This window comes from Podarcis vaucheri (genome assembly GCF_965113315.1).
Source record: "Podarcis vaucheri genome assembly, chromosome: 16".
In the NCBI taxonomy this organism is placed as follows: domain Eukaryota; kingdom Metazoa; phylum Chordata; class Lepidosauria; order Squamata; family Lacertidae; genus Podarcis; species Podarcis vaucheri.
Genome location: NC_138754.1, coordinates 41,605,998 through 41,631,693, shown reverse-complemented (window position 1 = coordinate 41,631,693; position 25,696 = coordinate 41,605,998). Strand labels below are relative to the sequence as shown.

The window sequence follows — 25,696 nt, the reverse complement described above, 5'->3', positions numbered from 1 at the left end:
GGTCTGCAACCCGCGGCTCCGGAGCCGCATCTGGCTCTTTTACACTTTTGCCGTGGCTCCGGGGCAGATACTAGCGAGGGGAGGAGGTGCATTGTGTGCCCCGACACTCCCCACTGTGGCGGGCGCTGTACTGGCTGTGACGTCCCTGCCCGCTGTCAGATCATGGCTCCGGAGATATATTTGTTTTAAATGTCGCAATGGTTTTGCGGCTCCCAGTTTTTTTCCCCTTCGGAAACTGGTCCAAGTGGCTCTTTTTGTCTTAAAGGTTGCAGACCCCTGCTCTAGGCAGGGCCACAGTTGCACACAACCAGCAGTGTTTGGGATTGAGGGTGCAAATTTATTTATTTGGTGGAGGGCAATGCCTGGTGGCTAAGAAAAAGGAGTGACAGTGGTAGTGAGGAACACAGACTTTGGGAGGCAGGGTTTTTGTTCATTATGTCCAGTTTGTTGGTCTGGTTCCAGCCTTTCCCAAACTGGTACCTTCCAGATGTTGCGGGACCCCAGCTCCCACCATCCTTGGCCACTGGACCTGCCATGTGGCATACTTCCAAAGCAGTTTGGATTCCATGTCTTATAGATGGACCATGGACCCAGCCAGTAGCTAATTGTACCAGCATGTCCTCATGAGTACTACTGCTGCTTGGGACTTAGGGGTGAAGTGATCCTTCACCAGACCTGAATCGGACTAAGGTAGAGTGCTCTGTGAAGAAGAGAATGCTTCTTTCATGTCCATGATTTTACAGGGCCCACCCATTTCCTCTGATTGCACATTGTTTTCACTGATTTTACCACTGTACTTTTATAGTGTAAGAGTGAGTAAGAAACCCACTTTTTTTAAAAAAAATTACTGACTATGTCTGTCTTGCATACTCTCCCGCCCCTTTTCCTCCAACCCAAAAAAGCAATTTCAAGGTATATGGAAGATTGAAAGTTGGCAACAAAATGACTTTGGGCAATAAATACACACACAAATATTTTGTATCATGTTTTGGATTTTAATGTCCTGTTTGCTGCTTGGTTGACCTTTCCTTTTGGCTTTTGTTTCTAAATGAGAAGTGACTTTAACCTAAAACGTACTCAGTAAGTCATCCATATGACCCTGTGTTTTGCATGTTGTTTTTAAATGGAAGCAGACGGAGCATCTCCCACCCCACTCCACCCCACCCCACCTCCCTCTTTTGACTCTCAAGCCTCCCAGATACAATAACAGCTCTCAGAATCAAGATGTCTTCTCTCTCTCTCTCCTCTTTTATTTTGCTTGCATCCTCGTCAGTAATTGAAGGCTGCTGTGAGTCATGTTGGGAAAGTGTCTTTCTCTCTCTCTGAAGATGAGGACTCTAATAATAGGAACTAATAAAGATGCTTCACTTGGACAAGGGCTGGCAGTTAAGTGGTGAAGGCATTGAAAAGGGGGAAAGCAGACCTTGCCCAGAGCCATGCACTTTTTTGTGGCAGGCAGACAGACTTGGGGGCAGAGTGTGGGATGGTGAGGTGGCAGGAAGGCATTTGTCTTAGTCATGCATGAGTTTGTGTCCCCGAAAGAGAAGCAGGCAATGTTAGAAACTGAGATAGGAAAGCTAGGAGCTAAATGGCAACTTAAACCTAGGTTATGGGTGCAACAGCAGAATGTCTAGGCACACTTTTTGTGGCAAGAATACAAAGCTGAAAAAGAATGAACTGCAGCTATAATATTACGTTCATTTTTCACAGGGTCTAGTCCTTCCCCTGCCCACCCTGCTAATATTCTTAAGAGGGTCTCTTCTCCAGTCTTCAGAGAGTAGCTGGAAGTGGGGATGGCGAAAAAGGTCTTCCACTGCAGTTTTAATCTGAAATCTTAGGCGCAGTACAGCTCCCAGAGCTCAGAAACTACTTGCGCTAATGAAATTCCCTGTCGCAAAATGCGCAAAATTAGAGTTTTGAACACTGGAAGCAGGAAGTAGAAATGATTGAAAAACGTGTGTTGTGGGTGTATATTGGCCCAGTTTGCATGTTACAATAAACCATAGTTGCAGGTGAATGCAGAGATCGCTCCTGTTTTATTCCTTCCCTACTGTGTTTGACTTGAAATGGATTTTGTTAGCTGCCTTGAGGCATTTGTGCAAAGGTGGGATAGAGATGGGTAAACAAGCAAAGGGGTTGTGGTGGTGATGTTGGTTTGCATATTTTATTGTAAGCATTCCTCTCCTGCCTTTCCATTGCAAAAAGAAAGCAGCGCACACTCCTTTCTGTAGTAGATAACACCAAAGACTTACCTTTTAGCGCTTTTGTGATGATTATTGTGAGAATTTTTGTTGTCGAAGGACCAGCATCAAGAGTCATAGAGAAACATATTGAAACCAGTATTTTTAGAGAATGTTAGAATCGTACGGTTGGAAGGCCCCTGAGGGTCATCTAGTCCAACCTCCTGCAGTGCAGGAATCTTAACTAGATCATACATGACAAGTGGTCATCCAGCCTCTGCTTAAAAGCCTCCAAGGAAGGGGAGGCCACCACCTCTCATAGGAGTCTGTTCCACTGTCAAACAGCTCCTACTGTCAGAAAGTTTTTCTGGGTGTTTAGTTAGAATCTCCTTTCTTGTACCGCGAACCCATTGGTTGGGGTCCTCCCTCCAGAGCAGGAGAAAACAAGTTTGCTTCATCTTCCAAGAAAGCGTTGGATTAAAAAAAATGTAAAGAAAACTTTGCCATATTGTATTCCTGGGCGATACTCAAAAAAGCAAACAAACAGTCACTTAGCCGTTCATCTGCAGCATTTAGGATTTGCCTCTAGTCTAGGTCAATGTTTCTCAAACTTGGGTCTTCAGCTGTTGTTGGACTACAACTCCCATCAGCCCTAGCTAGCAGGACAAGTTGTCAGGGATAATTTTTAAAACTACTCTAGGCAATTAGCTAGGGAAGCTTCAGAAAAATTGTAGACACCACCTGCCTCCTTCCCTTGATTCTCAGTGTATGATGCTGAGCATGCCGGGTAACGGCGGTGGGCTATTTCAAAAGGTTTTTGGGCTCCTAAATTTTATGGAAGTGTTTGCAAGAATGCCCTGGACCCATTATGGAAATTAGCATTTGCTTTCCCAAACCATACCAGTAGGTGCAAAACAAAATGGAAAAGGGGTGGTGATTTTGGGAGGAAGAACACCCTGAATTTAAAACATGTGGGGGCTTTTTCTTTGGTTTGGTTGATGTTCTTTGAAATGGAGGAACACAACAAAAGCTGTGTAGCGATGCAGCAGAGTTCAAAGCAATCAAGGCACGTATTTTGCAGCTTTTATTCAGGATGTTCAATCATTAAAAATATTGTTTTGTGATCCAAGCAATTATGTTCAACAAAGGAATTTCTAGCAGGCGCCTTCCGTGACATTCCAAAGACATCAGAGATAGTTTCTGCCAGAAATACAATTTCTGTGTGTTAGGAAGGTGATGTGGGGGGAATCAAATGAGCATCACATTTCAGTGAGAGAATACCCCCCCACAGGTGCTTAAAATTGAAGGGAAATTAGAAAAGCATCGTTTATCCTAATATGCAAGCACAAGGGACCTGCAAATGGAGGATTATTACGAGCTGTTGGTGAAATGAAGGTGGCTATTGTGTTGTTTAAATATATGTGAAGAATGCAGATCAGTTGGTAAGCATGGATATTTATCTTCCCTGTATGGTAAACTCATCATGTGCTTACAGTTTATTTTCTCTCCTGAGTTTCTCATATGTGGACACTGGTTTACATTGCAGTTATGTTTGTGTGTTTTGTTTTTTAAGCTGGCCTTGCCCTCCATCTAAAGAAAGCTCAGTTCAGCCACACCAGTTGTGTTCCAGGGAAATAGTTGTGATGACGGACATCCTTCCCTAAATCCAGCTTGTCTGCCATTACTTACTTTCTCAGGCAGTGTGATTTTATGAAGGATTAAGGGGCCTTCTTTTGCTGGTCCCTCCCCCTCCCTTTCTCTGTTTGCATGGTGCTTTATGAGAAAAAGAAATAGTTGGACCTGTACTTCTAAATTTGTTTGGAGTCCAGGTAACTCTGGAGGCAGAACCGTCCTGCCCGTGGGCAGAATGAGGCAGCTGCCTCAAGTGGCGTGGGCAGGGGGCTGTAGCCAGTACTAGTCCTACTCAAAGTAGACACACTAAATTACTGGGCCTCAGTTAGCCATGTCCATTAATTTCAGTGGGGTCTACTCTGAGTAGGGCTACGGCCCAGGATGGCAGCCTACCACGCTTCCCCTCGAGTTCCAACCTGCTCTCCTGTGTACCACCTAAGCTAGCCTGCTGCCCTCTGGTCAGTGAAGGATGCCATGGAAGTAATGTTCAGCTACTAGCCTGTGAAGATTCTGAATATGGAATTTGGACTTGTGAGGAATCTTGTAATTCTTGAGCAGTCGAAGGTATAGAAAACCAGGCTGCTTCGTTTATATCCGTCCTGGCCAGTGCAGAAGCTTCTTACTGCCTTCCCGTTGCAGAGGCCCTTGTTCTGCACCACCATGATAACTTTCTGTTCTGAAGCTTGAAAGCAAAGCATCCTCTGTATCTCACAGTCCCAGCCTCCACTTTGAGGCCAAGAGTTTCAGTAATGCCAAGTTAAGGGCAGGTTTCTCCCTTGCCACCACAAATCACCACCCTCTCATCCCCGACATGCAGCTGAGTTTTTTCCAGGCTTTACACTTCAGTGGATTCATGTCTCTGGGATGGAAACTTACTCTAGACAGTTTGGTAATGGCAGTTCTGCCTCCAGGATTGGGTTCATATGGGCAAGACTTTGCCTGGCTAGTAGTAGTAGTAGTAGTAGTAGTAGTAGTAGTAGTCATAATAATAATAATAATAATAATAATAATAAGAAGAAGAAGAAGAAGAAGAAGAAACACTTTCCACATACATATATTTAGGTAATTTGCAAAATGCATTGAAAACACCTTAAAATAGTTAAAAGACAACACAGAAAGAACACCAGATTAATTTAAAAGCAATGCGAAGTGGACATTTGTGACAGAAACCTGTTCATCCCTCTAGAAAGGCTTGTTGAAACAAAAAAAACCTTGGTTGTTTCTGGAAAGAGCAAATAGTGGGTGCCTGTCCTTTCTGGGCAGGAATGGTGTGCCACAGAACGGGCAGTGTCCACACTAAAAGCTGTGCTCTGAATTATTGTTAAGAGGGCTTCTGATACCTTTGCAACTTGGAAGAAAATCTCTTGCACAGACTACAGTGACTTATAGGGTATATAAGGGATGTTGCAGTCTCTCAAGTAACCTGGTCCTGAGGTGTATAGGGCCTTTTTTTTAGTACCAATGCTTGAGTATGGCCCAGTGGCGGACTGGCAGCTAGTGTTAATCCCACTGGCAAGGTGTCCTGTGTTGGGTCTCCACAAGCTACTTAGCCACCACATTCTGCACTGTCTGCACCCCCGAGACCAGCGTCAGGAGCAGCCCCACATAGGGCATGTTGCAGTAACCCAGCCTTGAGGTAGCCAATGTGTGTAGCATCTTGATTTGGCAGTTGTTTTATCCCTCAACCGACATGCATGTAAGCAGGCATGGAACTGCAGCCCCTCTGGTGTCCGTTTTTGTGGTCAAGTGGGGATGCTTTATCAGCGCAGACTGATTTTGTAGGCTGAGGAGGGGTTGGGTGGGGGAAGAGACATTCTTCTTCCTCTTTCTCAATGCTTATGTATGTGCACCCGTTCCACTTTCAGTTGAAATCGATGTCTGTTTGGCTTGTTTTTCTCAGCTTCAACAGAGATCAGGAGAAAGTAAAAAGGAAGCAGTCTTGTTTGTGGTGGGGAGGTCTGCCCCTTGGTTCTGCTGCAAGGTTTGCAAAAAGGAAAGCAAAAAACCTTAAATAAAATTGTGCTCTTGAACTAGGCTGTTTGCTTGAAAAGTGGGCTGAAGTTGTGTGTTTCCGAGAAGATGGGCAGCAGCTGAGTGGTAGCAGCTTTCCCATCTGCCCTGCAGGCAGTGGTGGGCAATTTATGCTTTGTATAATTAAGAGTTAATGCCAGGAACCAAGCTTAATGCCTCTTTAAACAGCTGGCAGTCAAGGGCGCTCATGGAGACATTCGTTACTTTTAATAGAAAACCTGACAAAGCGAAGCGCGCGACCATCTTCAAGCAAAATAGGTTGTAAGTGTCCACAAAAAGCCAGCAGGTTGTAAAACTCTGCTTTATTTTTGCATATATCAGGGTGGTCTCCACTTTAGTGTAGGGAAGCAAAAGCAGAGTTTGGACATTTCACATTCCTGCATCTTTATCTGTTCAGTAACAATGGACTGCAAGAGGGCAACCAAAACCAGGGACTGGGAAGGCATCCCCTATGTGGAAGGGATAAAAGAATTAGTTATTTTCTCTTAACTTTTTAAAATAAAAAAGAGAGATGACTGACAGTGCAATCCTGCGGTGTCTGGGTTTAAAAGAGGATCATACAAATTTCTGGTGGCGGATCAGTCTGCCATTGGCTTCTAATCAAGATGGCAGCTGAACTTCCTGTTGGCTGGGGGGGGGCAGTAGCTGGGGAGAGAGAGCTTGCTGCCTTCAAGCCTTTCTTCAGGGCGGGCTTATCTGGCAAGAGTGTTCTACAAGTAAAGAATTCATTGCTCGTTGGTTTAACATTGTAGTAAAGTTAAATAATACATACCTGGGTAAGATAACAGAGGTTGGCAAGCAGTGGAATGACTATCGAGTGATAAGAAGAGCTAGAAGTTGAGTTTGTCTCTTATTCAGTTCTTCTTGGAGTAGACCCGTTGAAGTGGAGGGAACTAAGGGTTCATAATGGCTCTGCTCTGATAGAACGTAGCTGGATACAGCCTTTTATTTGGCTTGAATTCTTCTCAGGTTTGCTTGGGTCAGTTGAAACTAGGAAACTATACCCTTTAGATCAGTGTTTGTGTTGCTTGGCCACAGCTTTTTAGCGTTTCAGGCAGGAGTCTTTCTGAACTCTGCCTGCAGATTCTGGGAATTGAAACCTGGACCTTATGCATGCAAAACATACACACGGCCACAAAGCTGTGGCCTCTTCCCAAAGTGGTTTTGACTGTGCTCTAACGCTCTCTCTCTCTCTCTTCTCCTCTTGTTTACCTTTCAGTCGCAGCATGAGTCGTCCAACATGTGCGTAATGAGGAGGAAATCTAGGATTCTTTAGTGCTTCGCATCACAGATTCTGGGAATCTCTCTCTCGCTCTATATATATCTACACAAGAAAAAGTGAGAGCCTCTGGACTTCTTCCACAATGTCTGGATCTACCCAACCTGTGGCGCAGACGTGGCGAGGGAGTGAACCCCGTTATCCTCCTCATGCCATGTCCTACCCGGTAGCCATAAGTCAACAGCATGTGGTGAGTGTGTGGCGCTCTCTCTTCTCCTCTGTTTAATCAAGAAAGTGAATTGTCTGGTGGTGAGGGGTTTGGAGCCTGGCTGTGGCTGACAGTGCTGGCCCCAGGTTACAGAGGGCTCTTAGGAGGTGGCCTTTATACTGAGTCAAACCATTGCTCCATGTAACTCATGTAACTGACTGGCAGCCACTCTACCGTCTATCGGACAGGAATCTTTCCCAGCTCTACTGTTTTTATTATTGTGCTGCATAAATTGTGTTCTTAATGTTGTACACTGTCCTGGGATCTTCGGATAAAGGGTGGAATATAAGTTGAATAAGTAATAATAATAATACCTGGAGATGCTGGGGATTGAACTTGGGACCTTCGACGTGCAAAGCAGGTGCTCTTCCCCAGAGTCATGGCCCATTCCTTGGTCATGACACCCTCCATGCTGCCCCCTTCCTAAGTGTGTATATCTACAGTAGGTCCAGGGGGCAGCTGTCAGTGGGCCTACTTCTTGAGTGTGGGCCCCTCAGTACATACCCAGGCATGCCAACTTGTGGTGCCAGCTGAGCTTGTGAAGTGGGACCCAGTGACTTTTTTGGGAAGAAAAGAGGCATGCCATGTTCAAGCATCTTCACTTCAATCCAGCTTAACTGGCTTTTCACAAAGGCTGAGATGACAGTGCTCAACATGTGACCGTGTGTGAAAGTTGTCCTGCAGCTGGCCACCATTTTTATTTTCCAGAAGTCATGGGGAAATGACATTGCATCATAGATGGGGGGTGGAGAACCTCAGGCACTGGAGCCCTGCTGGCCTCTCCATCTGGCTCCTGAAACGCTTCCTAGGGCTTATCCTTTACTGATCCTGCCTCGCATCCTATATGCATCGCATCCTGGCTGGAATCATAGAATCATAGAATCATAGAGTTGGAAGAGACCACAAGGGCCATCGAGTCCAACCCCCTGCCAAGCAGGAAACACCATCAGAGCACTCCTGACATATGGTTGTCAAGCCTCTGCTTAAAGACCTCCAAAGTAGGAGACTCCACCACACTCCTTGGCAGCAAATTCCACTGTCGAACAGCTCTTACTGTCAGGAAGTTCTTCCTAATGTTTAGGTGGAATCTTCTTTCTTGTAGTTTGGATCCATTGCTCCGTGTCCGCTTCTCCGGAGCAGCAGAAAACAACCTTTCTCCCTCCTCTATGTGACATCCTTTTATATATTTGAACATGGCTATCATATCACCCCTTAACCTCCTCTTCTCCAGGCTAAACATGCCCAGCTCCCTTAGCCGTTCCTCATAAGGCATCGTTTCCAGGCCTTTGACCATTTTGGTTGCCCTCCTCTGGACACGTTCCAGTTTGTCAGTGTCCTTCTTGAATTGTGGTGCCCAGAACTGGACACAGTACTCCAGGTGTGGTCTGACCAGAGCAGAATACAGTGGCACTATTACTTCCCTTGATCTAGATGCTATACTCCTATTGATGCAGCCCAGAATTGCATTGGCTTTTTTAGCTGCCGCGTCACACTGTTGGCTCATGTCAAGTTTGTGGTCAACCAAGACTCCTAGATCCTTTTCACATGTACTGCTCTCAAGCCAGGTGTCCCCCATCTTGTATTTGTGCCTCTCATTTTTTTTGCCCAAGTGCAATACTTTACATTTCTCCCTGTTAAAATTCATCTTGTTTATTTTTGCCCAGTTCTCTAATCTGTCAAGGTCGTTTTGAAGTGTGATCCTGTCCTCTGGGGTGTTAGCCACTCCTCCCAGTTTGGTGTCATCTGCAAATTTGATCAGGATGCCCTTGAGTCCATCATCCAAGTCGTTGATAAAGATGTTGAATAAGACCGGGCCCAAGACAGAACCCTGTGGCATCCCACTAGTCACTCTTCTCCAGGATGAAGAGGAACCATTGATGAGCACCCTTTGGGTTCGCTCAGTCAGCCAGTTACAAATCCACTGAGTGGTAGCATAGTCAAGACCGCATTTTACCAGCTTCTTTACAAGAATATCATGTGGCACCTTGTCAAATGCCTTGCTGAAATCAAGGTAGGCTACATCCACTGCGTTCCCTTCATCTACCAGGCTTGTAATTCTGTCAAAAAACGAGATTAGGTTAGTCTGACACGACTTATTTTTCAGAAATCCATGCGGACTATTGGTGATCACAGCATTCCTTTCTAGGTGCTCACAGACTGTTTGCTTAATGATCTGCTCCAGAATCTTCCCTGCTATTGATGTCAGACTGACTGGGCGGTAATTATTTGGGTCCTCTCTTTTCCCCTTTTTGAAAATAGGGACAACATTTGCCCTCCTCCAGTCTGCCGGGACTTCGCCTGTTCTCCAGGAATTCTCAAAGATGACTGCCAGTGGTTCTGAGACCACATCTGCCAGTTCTTTTAATACTCTTGGATGCAGTTCATCTGGCCCTGGAGACTTGAATACATCTAAACTAGCCAAATATTCTTGTACTATCTCCTTAGTTACACTGGGCTGTGTTTCCTTTGCTGAATCATTTGCTCCAAATTCTTCAGCTCGGGCATTGTTTTCTTTATCGGAGAAGACTGAGGCAAAGAAGGCATTGAGGAGTTCAGCCCTTTCTGTGTCCCCTGTTTGCATTTCACCATCTTCTCCTCTGAGTGACCCCATTGTTTCTTTGTTCTTCCTTTTGCTACGAACATACCCATAAAAGCCTTTTTTGTTGCTTTTAACCTCTCTAGCAAGCCTGAGTTCATTCTGTGCTTTAGCTTTTCTGACTTTGTGTCTACACGTGCTGGCTATTTGTTTGAATTCCTCTTTGGTGGTTTCCCCTCTTTTCCATTTTTTGTACACATCCTTTTTTAATCTTAATTCAGTTAAAAGTTCTTTAGATAGCCACCCTGGCTTTTTTAGGCACCTTCCATGTAGCCCTTGAATGCTAATAATGTCTGAATTCGTGCTTTTCTGCCTAGAGGATTGAGAGAGGTGTGTGCGTGTAGGAACTAGCCTACTGTACAAATGTAAACTTTTCTTTTGTAGCTGCACCCACTTTTGCTTCTGGCTCTACCCACCGCTCTCCCCTGATATATAGTAATTCCCACTGGATTTATGAGAAATAAAAACAGTAGGCACCAGCTCCCTAGAAGAATGCACCTGCCACTGATGCTGCTAGCGTCTCCTCCTGTTTTCAACCCTTCCTTTCCCGACCGCTGCAAAAATAGCTGAAATGCCCCTTTACTACCTGCGGTCAGAGAAGTGGGGAAAACAGAGAGTATTTTTTATGGTCAACCCTGAGCACCCATTAAAAACAGCGAGCTTAAACTGGTTGCAACCAAACTTGTTCCACTGGTTGTGATTTGCTTTATCTGGATCAACACCATTTTGTTTTCTCCAAGAAAATCCAATCTGCAGATTAACTTAATGTCTTCAAATTAACCCTTCCTCAGCCAGCGCAGTTCACCCTTTAGCTTCCTTCTGAACAGGGGAGAACCAGTCCGAAATAACTGTGCCTGCTAGGAGGTGGCTGAAGAAGAGGCTCACCCCAACCTTCTGGCAATAGCTTTTGGATTGGCAAAGATGGTTGCTGCAGATTAAACTCAGGTCTGCAGGTGTGTTGTATTTTTAAATAGCACATCTATCACAATTTTGCACTAGCATATCTGAAATTCATAAAGAGGAGAAGCTGGATCCTGTGATTTACGTAAAGCACACAAGTTGAGAAGACACCCCCCCCATTGTTGCTTGAGAGGTTTTATTGCCCTTTCAAACATGTCTTCTCCATCACTAGGTCTAGAAACATATATTTTTACTTGTTTTTATAAAGTCTGAATTCTATGCTCAACGCCACCTTGGGCCGCATCTCCTTCTCTTCTCTGAATGTGTGACATAGTTCTGACCCCAGCCACGACTCTAGCCAATGTTTCTAAACATTTTTTGATATTGACTTTGGCACCATTATTTTGCCCGCTCCCAGCCTTACCCTTGGCAAACATAGTAATTTGTGTTCGTTTTTGAGCTCACAGTTGGGCTAAAACAACAACACCAAGAAGTGAGCTTGTTGGGCGAGGAGGGAAAATGTGGTTGAATTGGAGAACGTTTTCCTCTTCTAGCTCAGACTTCTTTTTTTTCCCTTTCCTTTTCTTTTCTTTTCTTTTCTTTCATCACCTGGTAAATCATGGGGCTGCTCCTTGCATGCAAACTTAGCACTTCCTGCCAGTCTTGACCTTGATGGCCACATCTCACGGCTTTCTGGGTCTGTGTGTGCTTTCCTAGGGCAGAGGAGAAGATGCTGGGAGGAACTGGGCGGTGGTGGTGGCCGGAGGCATGGCTTGAGGGTCTGCTGTGGTGCCAGTCCTTAGGAAACTCCTATACGAAGGTTAGGGAACCCCTTTCATTCCAAGGGCCACCTTCCCTTCTGGGCAGTTTTCTGGGGGCCGCATGTCAGTGGTGGGTGGGGCCAGAGGCAAAAGTGGTCGGATGAAGGAATGTTGATTTTTTTACCTAGTTTCTGCACAGAAGGGAGGAAAAGGTGGCCACTCTCACCACTCTTGAGCCAAGTGTCATAGGCCCTGTGGCACCAGGGGGGGGGGGAATTGCAAGATCAGAGGATGAGGACCCCCAGGTTGTGGGTGGGAAAAGTTCAGGTCACTGGAGGCCATTCTTGTTGCTGGTGTTATAAACAGTTGGGAGTTAGAAACTTTTCCCAATCTACTGTTGGTTATTTGTTTGTTTATTATTTATGACCTTCCACACTGTTGGGTTAGACTATGGGGAGAGGTGGGGCATGGACTCTAGGTTTGTGGATTTTAGTGAAGGGCCCCCTACCCCCCCTCTAAGCACTGTTCACATTTGTTCTTTGTAGTGGCAGTAACCTTGGAAATCAGCATGCCCCATAAGCAGGAGCTGTGTCTTGATTTAGCCGCTACCTGAAAGAGATTAACACATACACTCCCCCCCCCCCAGCAACCAGCAGCTTTGCAGATTGATGACAAGGACAAGGTCATTGGAACAATGAAGATGCTGTTGTCTCTCAAGCCTGTTGTTGCATCCATGCAGATAAGAGCCAAATGAGTAATTCAACCTGGTTTACACTGCTGACCCTTATCTGAAGCAACATATTTGATTACAAAGGAGTGCCAGATCCCTTATTTTGTGAGTTAGGGCGACCTGCTTGATCAATAGCCTCCTCTTTATCTTCTTAGAGAAATTTAAATGCAGAGAATTCTCTGTTTTTTGGTAGGATTCCTGTAGCTATTAACTGCGTAAGACAGGGCTAAGGAACCCTTTCCAGACCAAGAACACATTTTTGGGGCCATATGATGGTGATGGGTGGGGCCAGAAGAAAAAGAGGGCGCAACAACAGATGCACAATTTACGTTTATACTGTAGCTCAGTTTCTGCACATATTCACACATCCCTCTCTAATGACATAAACAGCCAGTGGCCCGTCTATCTAGTCCAATATTCTGTTCTCATCGAGGCCAACCAGGTGTCTGCGGAAAACCAGCAAGCAGGACATGAGCCCAAGAACACTCTCCCACTTGTGGTTTCCTGGTACAGTGGTGCCCCGCAAGACGAAATTAATTCGTTCCGCAAGTTTTGTCATCTAGCGAATTTTTCGTCTTGCGAATCACGAAATCCCATAGGAATGCATTGAAAATCAATTAATGCGTTCCTATGGTCAAAAATGGGATGCGGGTGGCGCTGTGGGTAAAAGCCTCAGCGCCTAGGACTTGCCGATCGTATGGTCGGCGGTTCGAATCCCCGCGGCGGGGTGCGCTCCCGTCGTTCGGTCCCAGCTCCTGCCCACCTAGCACTTCGAAAGCACCCCTGGGTGCAAGTAGATAAATAGGGACCGCTTACCAGCGGGAAGGTAAACGGCGTTTCCGTGTGTGCTGCGCTGGCTCGCCAGATGCAGCTTGTCACGCTGGCCACGTGACCCGGAAGTGTCTGCGGACAGCGCTGGCTCCCGGCCTCTTAAGTGAGATGGGCACACAACCCTAGAGTCTGGCAAGACTGGCCCGTACGGGCAGGGGTACCTTTACCTTTACTATGGTCAAAAAAAGTCCAAACAAAGCCAAATTTGGTACAACAAGAGTTTATTAACTGCTCTTTAAAGTCACACATACTGTAAAGAGCAGTTCAAAAACTGAAGGGAAAATAAATTAACTTTATAAACATGACAGAAAAACATTTAAAAATCAACAAAGTGTACAGTACATTTTCTAAGACTCTGGGGGACCACTCGAAGAAGGCTCCTCTTCCACTCTTTGCTTCTTGCTCAAGAACCTGTCCATAGTCTGCTGCTTCATCCGCCTTTTCAGCACCTCCCTGAAAGGCGACATGACCCTCGTATCAAAAGTGTTCACAAGGTCATGTGCCACGTGCTTCTCAGGGTGGTGCTGCTCTGCAAAAGTCTGCACCTCCTTCCACTTCAGGCAAATGTCCCTCAGTTTTTCGGAGGACAGCCGTTCCTCAGTTGCTTCCTCCTCTTCCAGTGAGGCCTGCTCCTGCGCAGCCTCTGCCTGCAGTTCGACCAGCTCCACGGTGGTCAGCTCGTCGTCGTGCTCCTCCACCAGCTCGCAGACGTCCTCCTCCGTGACCTCCAGGCCCATGGTCCTCCCCAAGGCAACAATGTTCTGCATCACTGTTGACTCTGGTGCATCAGAGTCACTTGGTGCCACACAGTCCGGCCACAGGCTGCTCCAAGCGCAATTCAAATTTCTCTGGCTGATCCCGTTCCAGGCCGTGGTGATCATCTTCAAGCAGGTGACGATGTCGAAGTGGTCCTTCCAGAATTCCTGCAGGGTGATGGTGGTGCAGTCAGTCACCTCGAAGCATCGCCTGAAAAGCTCCTTGGTGTAGAGTCTTTTGAAATTGGCGATGACCTGCTGATCCATCGGCTGGAGCAGTGGCGTGGTGTTAGGCGGCAGGAACATGATGTTGATGAAGCTGAACTCCTCCAACAAGTCCACCTCAAGGCCTTTAGGATGGGTAGGAGCATTGTCCATCAGAAGCAAAGCCTTCAGCGGCAGGTCGTTGTCCAGCAGGTACTGCTTGACAGCAGGGCCAAAAGCAAGATTGACCCAGTCCACAAACAGCACACGTGTGACCCAAGCCTTGCTATTGGATCGCCACATGACACTCAGCCGCTCCTTGTCGATCTTGTGTCTCTTGAAGGCCCGTGGGTTATCCGAGTGGTACACCAGCAGGGGCTTGATCTTCAGGTCGCCGCTTGCGTTGGCACAGAAGAGCAGGGTCAGACGGTCCTTCATGGGCTTGTGGCCAGGCAACTTGGCCTCCTCCTGTGTGATGAAAGTCCTTTTGGGCATCCTCTTCCAAAACAGCCCGGTCTCGTCGCAGTTGAAGACCTGCTGTGGAACGTAGCCCTCCGTCTTCACAACCTCCAGGAACTCCGCTGCAAAGTCTTCAGCCGCAGGAACATCAGAACTGGCAGCCTCTCCATGCCTGACCACGCTGTGGATGCCAGATCTTGTCTTGAACTGTTCAAACCAACCTCTGCTTGCCTTGAAGACTTCTGGCTCGCCTGAGGTTCCTGGCTGTTCCCGGATGAGGTCAGCGTGCAAGGCCTTGGCCTTCTCACAAATGACGGCCTCAGACACTGTGTCCCCTGCACGCTGCTTCTCTTCTATCCAGATGAGCAGCAACTTCTCGACCTCCTCCAGAACAGCTGGGCGGTTCTTCACGATCCTGGTGACTCCCTTGGCTGCATCAGTCGCCAGGATCTTCTCCCTCATCTTCAGGATGGTCCCGATGGTTGATGGATTCCTCCCGTACTCCCTGGCGATGTCCGTCACATGCATTCCGCCGTTGTGCTTCCGGATGATCTCCTTCTTCATTTCCAGTGTCACCTTCTCCTTCTTCCTCTCGCCGGCCACCGCAGCAGCAGTCTTCTTGGGTCCCATGGCAGCACAGCTCTTACCTTCGTAAACTCAGAAAAAGGAAAAAAAATCAGTGATGTGCTTCAAATCCAAAAAATTCAAAAGCACCCAGCCACCCACCACACAGAAATTAAAACCCAGAACCAAGTCCTTGAATTCCAAAAACCCCAACCCAAAATCCAAAATCCAAAACCCAAAACCCACCAAATTTTTTTTAAAAGTTTAACTTACCAAATGGATGCAAGAGAAGTTCTGGAAAAGCTTCAACAATCAATCACCGAAGTCTTCAGAAACCTCAAATGGCTGCAAAATAAGTTTTGGAAAAGCTTCAAAAATCACCAATGCCTTCAAAAACCTCAACTGTTCCCACAGACAACCACCCACCCACCACACAGAAATTGCAAACCCCTCCCCAACTGCTCCCCCAGCCCCTCCCCAACTGCTGCAAACCCCTCCCCAACTGCTCCCCCACCCAGACAAAAAAAAATTTCAAAAAATAACAACATGGCTCAATGGTCCCAGATTCCTGCAGAAACCTCTCCAACTGTTCCCCCAGCCAGCCAGCACTCAGAAATTCAAACTCAGGAAAAAAAATGAAAAAAAAAACAAACTGGCCCAGTGGTCACAGAAAATCATAAAAATTCCCAAAAAAGGCCCACAAGCTCCCAGATTCCTGCAGAAACCTCTCCAACTGTTCCCCCAGCCAGCCAGCACTCAGAAATTCAAACTCAGGAAAAAAAAATTTGAAAAACAAACAAACTGGCCCAGTGGTCACAAAAAATCATAAAAATTCCCCAAAAAGGCCCACAAGCTCCCAGATTATCGCAACCCCCCCACAACACCAAGTCCTTGAATCCCAAACACCCCAACCCAAAATCCAAACCCCTCAAAAAAAGTTTTAAAAGTTTAACTTACCGAATGGATGCAAGAGAAGTTCTGGAAAAGTTTTGGAAAAGCTTCAAAAGTGAGCAAAGTCTGAGAAAAGGTTACAAAACCACGTGCTAACAGCTGCTCCTCGAAGTCAAGTCGCAACTGCAGCTGTTTAAGCTAAGCACCCTTTGTTTTAACGGTTTTAAGAAAAAGGAAACAAAGTCGCGAGACGTTTTCGTCTTACGAAGCAAGCCCATAGGGAAATTCGTCTTGCGAGGCAACTCGAAAACGGAAAAACCTTTCGTCTAGCGAGTTTTTTGTCTTGCGAGGCATTCGTCTTGCGAGGTACCACTGTATTCATAAACATTGCTGCCTCCAACAGAGCGCGGGCCGTCATGGTTAGTAGCCATTGATAGCTGTCTCTCCATGAGTTTGTCTAATTCTCTTCTAAAGCCTTCCAAGTTGGTGGCCATCATTGCCTCTTGGGAGCGAATTCCAGTGTTTGTTGCATGAAGAAGTATTTTATTTCTCAATCCCTAATCCAGGAAGGCAAGAGCTTGAGGACACATTTCAGCCAGGCGAAAACAATCAGGCCAAAAACATTGCTGGTGGCAATCATTTTTGGAATGCTGGTGAGATGTAGCCTGTTGTAGCTGCTTGATAACAAGCGCTGAGCAATATTTAATAATAATAATATTATTAACAGATCAGTTAAACAGACATGGATAGTTACCCTTGCAAGTTGTGGCTCTTTCCTGGAGCTTGCTTTCCGCAAAGGCCGAGCAAAACCCTTGAATGTTTTTGGAAGCAATGTGGGAGTTTTAGTTGGACCAGCTAGCTTATGGTGATGGTCTGGGTTCGGGCTCTGGAGTGACCCTCTGGAGTGACCCTCAGCTGGCAAGCAGGGTCAAAGATTCTAGAAGCTCAACTTGCTCAGAGTAGCGAATTGCACGGACTGAGAAACTGGGCCAGAATCAGACAATTTATAGTTACAGGTGGGACTCCATTGGCTGATTAGGGTCACTTGATCGCCACTAGTACTACCATTTGGACAAAGAGTTGGCAAGCCACCATGGCAGTGCAGAGACAAGAGGCGTCATGTTCCTACCACTAGATTTTATAGTTCCTTAGGAACATAGTTTGTTGCCTTATGCCATGTCCGACCATTGCTTCATCTTGCTCAGCTTTTGCCTGTAGTGACTGGCAGTGGCTCTCTCAGCCAGGGGTCTCTCCCAGCCCTACTCAGAGATGCCAAGGTTTGAACCTGGGACCTTCTGCTTGTAAAACAGGCCCTCTTGGGACTGAGCTTCCCCTTGCTGCCTTAATAGGGAACATCTGTTTGCCAAGGATGGAGGATTTCTCACGTGGACCTAAAGATGTCTCCACTGTTATAATGTCTATTTCCTTGTGATGATACTATAGTCTTTGGCTCTTTGTAGCATACATACACTGGTGTGCTGCAACTCCATTTACTCTGTGCTGCTATAAATGATTCACAGAGAGCAATGTTGGCTTTGTACCTATTTGTTTGTGGCGGATCCTGTTGCTCGGCTGCTGCAGTACTGAACTTTTCCATTGCAAATGGCTTTCCCACTGATTAGGAAGAAGCAGGGAAATTGAACAGCTGCAGGTGGTCTTATTTGGCAAACACATTTACTGCTGCACTTTCAGTGCTTCCCCCAGGGGACTAGAATTCAGTGGTCTGGGGCATCCTTTTGCATGCTGAAGGTCTTATAGTTCAATCCCTGGCCTCTCCAGTTGAAGAAAAGTCAAGAACCAGGTAATAGGGAATGGGAAAGACACCCCCCCCCCGCATGCTGCCACAATTTGCAAATTACAAATTAAGGAAGGTGGATTTATTTATTATTTATTACTTGTTTATTGACAGGTATCAGGCATTGGAGACGTGCTGATGGTCTTAATCTCCAAAATTGTGCAACCTTAGAATATACATATATAGTGCCTTTGATTGGGTGGACAGTATTAGGATCAAAATATCTGAAAGTTCCAACAACTCTTGGAACAATTAAGTCAGTTAAAAAGATATGGGATATATTGGCTAATAAAAATAAATTTGATCCATTTTCACATGCTTAAATTACTCTCTGGAGGAAATCCTACTTCAATAATTGGAAAAAAGATGGTAATATGGGAAAACTGAATGGTAACAGGTGTATTGACCTAGGACCAACTGATAGACTAGGAAGACAAATTTTATACATACAGTGCTCTCGGGCAGAGCTTTCCAGACTTTTCATGTTGGTGACACTCCTTGCAGATATGCATCACAGGGTGCATTTGATTTAAATTTTACAAACTCCGCTAACCCGGAAGAGTTATCTTGGGTTGAGAACTTTGCCCCAGGATGGGAATAGAAATTGTGTGCTAGCAGCACGGTGGCAGCTGGAGGCCCCTTTAACGAAAGTGCGCCCCAGGTTAAGAACAGTTTTGAGTTAAGAACGGACCTCCGGAACGAATTAAGTTCGTAACCTGAGGGACCACTGTATATATTTAAATCTGGAGATGCTGGGGTTTGAACCAGGGACCTCCTGTGTGCACAGCCTGGGAGGCCACCATTTAGCTATCTTCTCCTGCATCCTGACACACATCTCAGGCTTTTATGCTGGACAATGCGGTGAACATGATAACACTCCTGAGAGCTAGAAAAATACTAAAATAGGTACTATCCCACACCAGGAAAATAAAAATTGGCCTGACCCTCATTAGTGATGGATGTAAGGTTTGATTTAGGGACGCGGTTAAACCACAGAGCCTAGGACTTGCCGATCAGAAGGTCGGCGGTTCGAATCCCCGCAACGGGGTAAGCTCCCGTTGCTTGGTCTCAGCTCCTGCCAACCTAGCAGTTCGAAAACACGTAGATAAATAGGTACTGCTCCAGCGGGAAGGTAAACGGCGTTTCCATGCTTAATGGTTTTGCCAGAAGCGGCTTAGTCATTCTGGCCATGTGACCCGGAAGCTGTACACTGGCTCCCTCGGCCAGTAAAGTGAGATGAGTGCCGCAACCCCAGAGTCGGTCACGACTGGACCTAATGGTCAGGGGTCCCTTTACCTTTACCTAAGGTTTGATTTAGAAGGATTCCAGGTGTTGCACATTTTCAGTGTAGCTGTGTGGATTCCTATTTGAATAATTCTTGTTTCTTTAACGATACACTGATTCCTTTGCCAAGCTGGAGCCCTCCAGTTGTTTTGGCTAAATAAGTAATAATAACTCCCATCAGAATTTTCTTTAGATCAAAATGTGTCTTACAGACATGTTTACACTACTATGCATTTTGTGTAGCCTATTACGACAGAGTTCCAGGTGCTAATCTGTTGAATTATAATATGTGTGGAGATTACCGTGCATATGTTAAAGATGTGGTTGTCATGGAAGGAGAAGAGCAGTGTGTGCAATGAGCTTTGGAAGCATAGTGCATATGTTTTGTTTATACCAGTGTTTCCCAAACGTTTTTGGGCAACGGCACACCTGTTTACTGAAAAAAAATCTCGCGGCACACCACCATTAAAGCCCCGCCCCGTGACGTCAGCGCGCAGCGTCACGCCGGGAGGGACGCACAAAAGTGAAAGTTTTTTCCCTCCCCCTTGCCGGGGAACCTCCAAGCTTTGGGCAGGCAGGCAGGCAGAGCTGGGAAGGGGGTTTCCAGGGGACACGGCAGCTCCTCGAAAGGCTTCTCTCAGCTGCGCTCAATCCTCCTCGGAGAGGATTTCCCCTCCGGTCCCATGCCTTCGTTTGGGGCATCGCTCCGGCTGCTCCCTCTCCCGCCGCGCAGGAGCGATGCCTCTCTCTGGCTCTCCCTCCGCGCAGGCTGAGGGAGGGAGGGAGGGGCGCGTGTGACCCGTCTCTGCTGGGAGACCAAACCCAGCGAGGCAGAGTCGCGCGGAGGCGCCCAGGCAGCGCTGCCGGCTGCGAGGAGAAGCGCCAGGCAGCAGCAGGAGGCGCGGCCTCTCCTCGCCGCCGCCGCCCCGCCTCTCGCCGCCCGACTCGCCCGCCTCCCTCCAGGCATCTCGCGGCACACGAGGCAACGTCTCACGGCACACTCGTGTGCCGCGGAACACCGGTTGGGAAACACTGGTTTATACAGTACTCCAGATGTCTTTGGAGCCTCTGTTGACCATCCTTGACCTGCACATGAAAGTTCAATGGTCGGTCATTGGTCAGTTCTCCTCTCCTGCACATTCCTCTATCAGTCACATGCAATGAGCTTTACACCCACCCACACCCAGGTTTTTTCTGTGCATGTAAGAAGAGGCCTGCAAGGGCAGGTCAGAGTTCCCCCCAGTCCAGCAACCAGCTTCCTAAAGTGGGTTGGCTGCTTCCGGGAACACAGGAAGCTTCCTTATACTGACTCAGAACGTTGGTCCACTGACTGGCAGCAGCTCTCCATATTCCTAGCCTTACATGGAGATGCCAGGGATAGAGACTGGGACCTCCTGCTTGCAGTGGAGATGCTCTCCCACTGAGCTACAACTCTTCGCAGCCATGGAAGTCTACAAGCTGGCTGTACAGGAAGGAGAGCCCTCCAGTTGCCCCCCAGCAACTGATTTTCAGATACAGTCGTACCTTGGAAGTCGAACGGAATCCATTCTGGAAGTCTGTTCAACTTTCAAATGTTTGGAAACCAAAGTGCGGCTTCCAATTGGCTGCAGGAAGCTCCTGCAGCCAATCGGAAGACATGGAAGTTCTGTTCCATTTGCAAACCGGAACACTCACTTCTGGGTTTGCAGCATTCAGAAGTCAAAATGTTTGACTCGCAAGGTGTTTGGGATCCAAGGTACAACTGTGCATAATGCTTTTGTGCATGGAGTTTCCATTATGTTTTCTGGCAGCTGATAGACCTATCTTCCATACATTTGTCTAATCTCTCTCTAAACTAATGAGCACCACCACATATTTTGGCAGTAGCCTCAAACCTCTGGAAAAAACCACTGTGTGGCCCGTTCTTGTCTCTTTTGAAATGCAGTGCTGCTCTCGTAGAGGTCTCCAGGCATTAGTTCTGGAGCCATTGCCCTCCGTTGATAAATTTCAAGATGTCAAACCCTTGGGAATACTTGAGTCCCTTCACAAGCTCCCTTAAATGTATTGTGCTGACCTGTGGCTGTAGCACATGAAATGCTGCGCTTAGACCAGGGACTCCCAAGTTAAATTCCCTGCCTGGTTGTGAAGGTTACTGAACGGTCCTGCACCTCACAGTGATCTCATGAGATTGAAATGAGAGAGTTTCCTACATTTGTTTAAGCATTCACAGTCAGCCTTTTAGGACCACGTTGGGTGCATAGGCATTTCAGACTGGTATACGTAACAGTTAGAAATCAGCTCTGATCACATGAGCCAGCTTTACTTTTTGGGAAAGGCAGCACTGAAAAAATAAGTCTTTAAGACAGCCTACTCAAACTAGGCGCCTTCCAATGGTTTTGAACTACAACTCCCATCAGCCCTAGCTAGCCAACCATGCTGGTGAGGCTGGTGTGAGTTGAAGTCCAAACTCCCGGAGAGTGCTAGTTTGGCAAAGACTGCTTGAAAGACTGTAATGTAAGGGCCAAGCTCCTTTCAGAAGGGACTTCCCCAACCACACAGCTCTTGCATGTTTTGGAGGAAAGGCTGGATGCAAATGTGGCTTGTCGTGATGACTGTAGGAGCAAATTCACCAAAACTGGGAATACAACAGTTAAGGGGAAGCTTGGTGTGATCACCGCCAAGGCATGGCCTGGAGAAAGTGGTGGAAGAAAGCTCTTTCTCTCTTTCTAGCCCTAAAACTTGGGGACACCCAAGGAAGCTGGATGTTGGAAGACTCAGGACAGACAAAAGGAAGTACTGCTTCACACAACTCATTGTTAAACTAGGGGAGTTGTTCCCACAAGATGGCTGTCAACCTGGATGGCTTTCAAAGAGGATTAGACAAATTCTTGGAGGATCATGTTGTTGGTGGTTATGAGCCACACTGTTCTTCCTTCGCTGTCAATGGCAATATGCCTCTGGATTACAGATGCTGGGAATCACCAGTGGGGAAGGTGCTGTTGTGCTCAGGTCCTCTTTGTAGGCTTCCCACCGAGGCATCTGGTTGGCCACTGTCAGAACAGAAAGCTGGACTAGATGGGCCATTGGCCTGATCCAGCCGGCTCTCTGTCTGTTCTGATGAGACAGAAGAACCCAGTTTGACTACCACAAAGGACTGGTTGCTGTTGCACGGAACAAGCCTGAAGCTTAAGGGTTCACAATGGGGACCTGCCTGTGTGCTGTGACCCGAACCAGCCTTTTCCAACCTGTTTTGTTCCTGATGTTTTGGACTACAACTCTCTTCGGTTTCAGCCAGCTTTACCAGTATTTAGGAAAGATGGGTGTTGTAGCCTGAAATGTGGATGGCAACAGGTTGGCTGGTCTGAATAGTCCATTTGACATCATTGAAGTGAAGGAGGCAGGAGGTCTGCCTGAGGTGTGGATGCGAGACTCCCAGGCTGCCCCCAAACTCCTTGAAATGAAGTCAGGAAACAAGTGTAATGCTGCAACTAATAACTATGTGGGGCACAAAGGAAGTTCTGGCAGACAAGTTTACATCTATGTTGTTGCAGTTGCTGTGGTTTTATTCTATAGATGGCAGTTGCTTTTTGGGAAGTTGGTCTTCTTGCCAGAACTCAGAGAGTTGGGACTTTCCTTAATTTCTTCATCTTTTTAGTGCTGCTTTTCCTTTGTTGATTTTTTAAAAACCAAAAAACCATGAGTCTTGATCTTGCTCAGTTTCCTGCCTTTGCTGTCCATGCAGGACACCCAGGCAGGACTCCATGTGGCTTCCTGCAACAGTAGACTTATCTCTCCCTGAAGAAAATAGTGCTTGAAGGGTATTGCTTCCCCCCCTTTATTTTTAGGGTGCGCAGGTTTTCAGTGAGTAGGGGTAAGCAGAAATGGTTGGGAGAGGGAAGTGAGTCAGTTGAGATTTTAATGCTAGCCACAAAGTCAGGGAAAAGATGAGTTATTCAAGTTTGCTGTGGAGATTTGGTATGGGTGCTACTTATTGGTGGGCACCCATATCACAAAGAGACCTGTGCTAAATTTGTGGAAATACCGTACTTTTCCATCTATAAGGTGCCTCCATGTATAAGACACCCCCCCCCCCATTTATGGGACTCAGTTTTAAGAAAATGAGGGGAGATGGCCCAAAGCTGTTGAGCTTCTCCCCCCCCCCAAAAAAAATGAATCTGCGGGCAGGAGACACTCCCTAGATCGTTTCCTGCATCAGGGGAAGTTGCGCTCCCACCAACCAGCTGGCTGGCAGGCGTGCTGCTCCCCCCCCCCGCAAATGCCACTACCCGTGTATTGGACGACCCCAGTTTTTTGACAAGGTGTTTCAGTCAATATGGTAGTTTTGCCCTTTATTCATTTTTTAATTTATTAACGTGAATAAAAAGGGACCCGTTGTCACTTACAGCTCCCAGTTCTTGTCATTTTTATTATTAATATTTCTTGGTCATTTTACTCACAGAAATGATTCAAAGTGATTTACAACCACAGACACTAAAGCCATGGAAAGGTATCCTCTCATCCTAGACAAGGATTCTTCTCTTTTACAGGGACCTGTGTTTTCCTTGATACAGTCCTGCTCCCCATCCCCAACCTAAAACAGCTATTTAACTAGCAGGTCACATTAGCAGATCCAGATGCCAACTTTGTTCCCCATGTCATGGCAACGCTTTTATGGGACCTAATAATGTCATCTACATCATCAGAGGTTCATTTACCTGCTCATTTTCTGAAAGTGCTGACAGTGACCTTCTGTATTCTACATAGGAGAAACAGTCCAGTCTCAGCGCAAGACAATAATTGGATGCAAAATTGGTATCAGAAATGGCAATATTGAAAAACAAGTTGGGGAACAGTTCAGCTTCTCAGGCCCTCAGCAACTGACCTTACAGTGGCCAAAGTAGCAGAGAGGAGCTTCAAAGAGAGACTTGAAAACTGCTGAATGATAATTAATCAGGAGGTTCAAATGCTATCCCTTGCGGATTGAATCAGCACAATGGATTTTCATCACATTACATATGCTAATGGCTTAACAGTACTGGTTGTGTTATTAGCATGGTGTATTCATGAATGGTCACTGTTAAAAATGTAATTATCACCATTTGTGCTTTTCTCTGTCCCTTTTTCTTCTGACCTTACTGTTTATAATCCCTCTCCCGGCAGCATGTGTTTCATTTATTTATTTAGAAAAAATACAAACTGCTTAATTTTTATTTATATATAAATAAATAATTTTAAATAATTATCTTTAAACAGATCTATATGATTTACACTTAAATACTTAGCCTTCCTTTCAGTCTTTAATCCAGACACACCTTGTAATTTATTTTTACTTGCGTCATTCATATTTTTAACCAAGATTTTGATTTTATCCTTATTAAGGCCTGCTACCTTGCCAAATTTGTTTATCTCTTGTAATACTTTCAGGATTGACTCAATTGGTTCTTCTACAGATATCACCATGTCGTCTTTCTCCTCCTTTTGGCTGGACTCAGCGTGGCCCTCTGCTCTGCTACAAACAAGATTTTATTGTGGTGGTGTTAGGCTAAGCAACAAGGAAAAGACAAGCCAGGCTGGCACACTGGTGGTTCGGTTCCAGCTGGGATGGGAGCTTCCCATGAAGACAGAAATGTCAGGAAATATCAAAGCTGAGCTTTTGGGGCTGTCAAGTAATAATATATATTTTACAGTTACTTGGTAGAAAGAAAGAAAGAGAGAGAGAGAGAAGGGCGGGGGAGACAAAAGAAAAGTATTTTAAAGATTTCTCCTTCTTGGGATGCCAGGAAAATTAGTCATTTTAATCCCCAGCCTCCCATTCATAGAACGCTTCCCTGCTCCAAATGCCAAAAGTGGATGAAAGATGGTGGCTTCTCCCAGCTGCACTTGCTCACTGCTCTTGGAAATGCTGGAGCTCTGCGGCAGAGCCACTGCTTTGCATGCAGAAGGTCTGGATAGGATTGGGAGAGACCACTGTGTTACGGTAAAATCTGGGTGCAAGGCTGCTCTGCCACCCAGCTCGTCGGACTAGGTCCGTGGGTCCCTGCGGAGGAAAATGAGCTCAGCCGGAGACAGGAGCAAACTGCAGAAGATCCAAGTTTATTGCACAACAGGTTCAAGGCGAGATTGAACAGCCAGAAAGGGGTGACATGAACTTTTGAAATTTCCCTCCATATCCCAGAATACAGTGCAAAATACATCCCAGTTACATCATGAATACATTAAGAAGAGGTTGGGTTACACAGATTACACCACGAATACATTAGGAAGAGGTTGGGTTACACCGGATTAACATATGGAGGAGGGAGGGGGAATATGCAGAGAGCTGGAGATATGTGCAGATAAGTACATCCTGAGTACCTGATGAGAAGACAATGGTCCATGTATGCATGGTCTGCCACCTGGCCTTGCCCAGAGGAAAGGCTTGGCAGAGTGGTTTGACAGGATTAGGGTCTTGACACCTTGCTTGAGGGATTATGGAGGACAGGGGAGGTGTCATGGGGTCCTAGAGAAATTGAGCAAATTGGCACGTTGATTTTCTATGAATTTTATAGTTTTTAGTCCCTTTTGACATTGACAACTGGAAATAAATGGATATATTGTAGCGAAGAAGGAGGTGAAGA

General features: G+C 46.3%; 2 protein-coding genes across 18 annotated transcripts in view; one reads left to right on the top strand and one right to left on the bottom strand.

Annotated features, from left to right (window-relative positions):
- The window catches only part of LOC309521381 (tigger transposable element-derived protein 1-like), a 355,247-nt gene extending 339,919 nt beyond the window's left edge, over positions 1-15,328 (bottom strand). The window contains exon 1 of the mRNA XM_082203843.1: positions 14,672-15,328. Within this exon, the coding sequence (XP_082059969.1) occupies positions 14,672-15,196 (525 nt within the window). The 5' untranslated portion in view covers positions 15,197-15,328. The remainder of the gene's footprint in view (positions 1-14,671) is intronic.
- Positions 1-25,696, top strand: part of NCOR2 (nuclear receptor corepressor 2) — a 392,573-nt gene that overhangs the window by 96,198 nt on the left and 270,679 nt on the right. For all 17 annotated transcript variants that reach the window (XM_082203742.1, XM_082203745.1, XM_082203729.1 and 14 more), the window contains exon 2: positions 7,063-7,312. In XM_082203742.1, coding sequence (XP_082059868.1) covers positions 7,208-7,312 — 105 coding nt within the window. In that variant the 5' untranslated portion in view covers positions 7,063-7,207. The remainder of the gene's footprint in view (positions 1-7,062; positions 7,313-25,696) is intronic.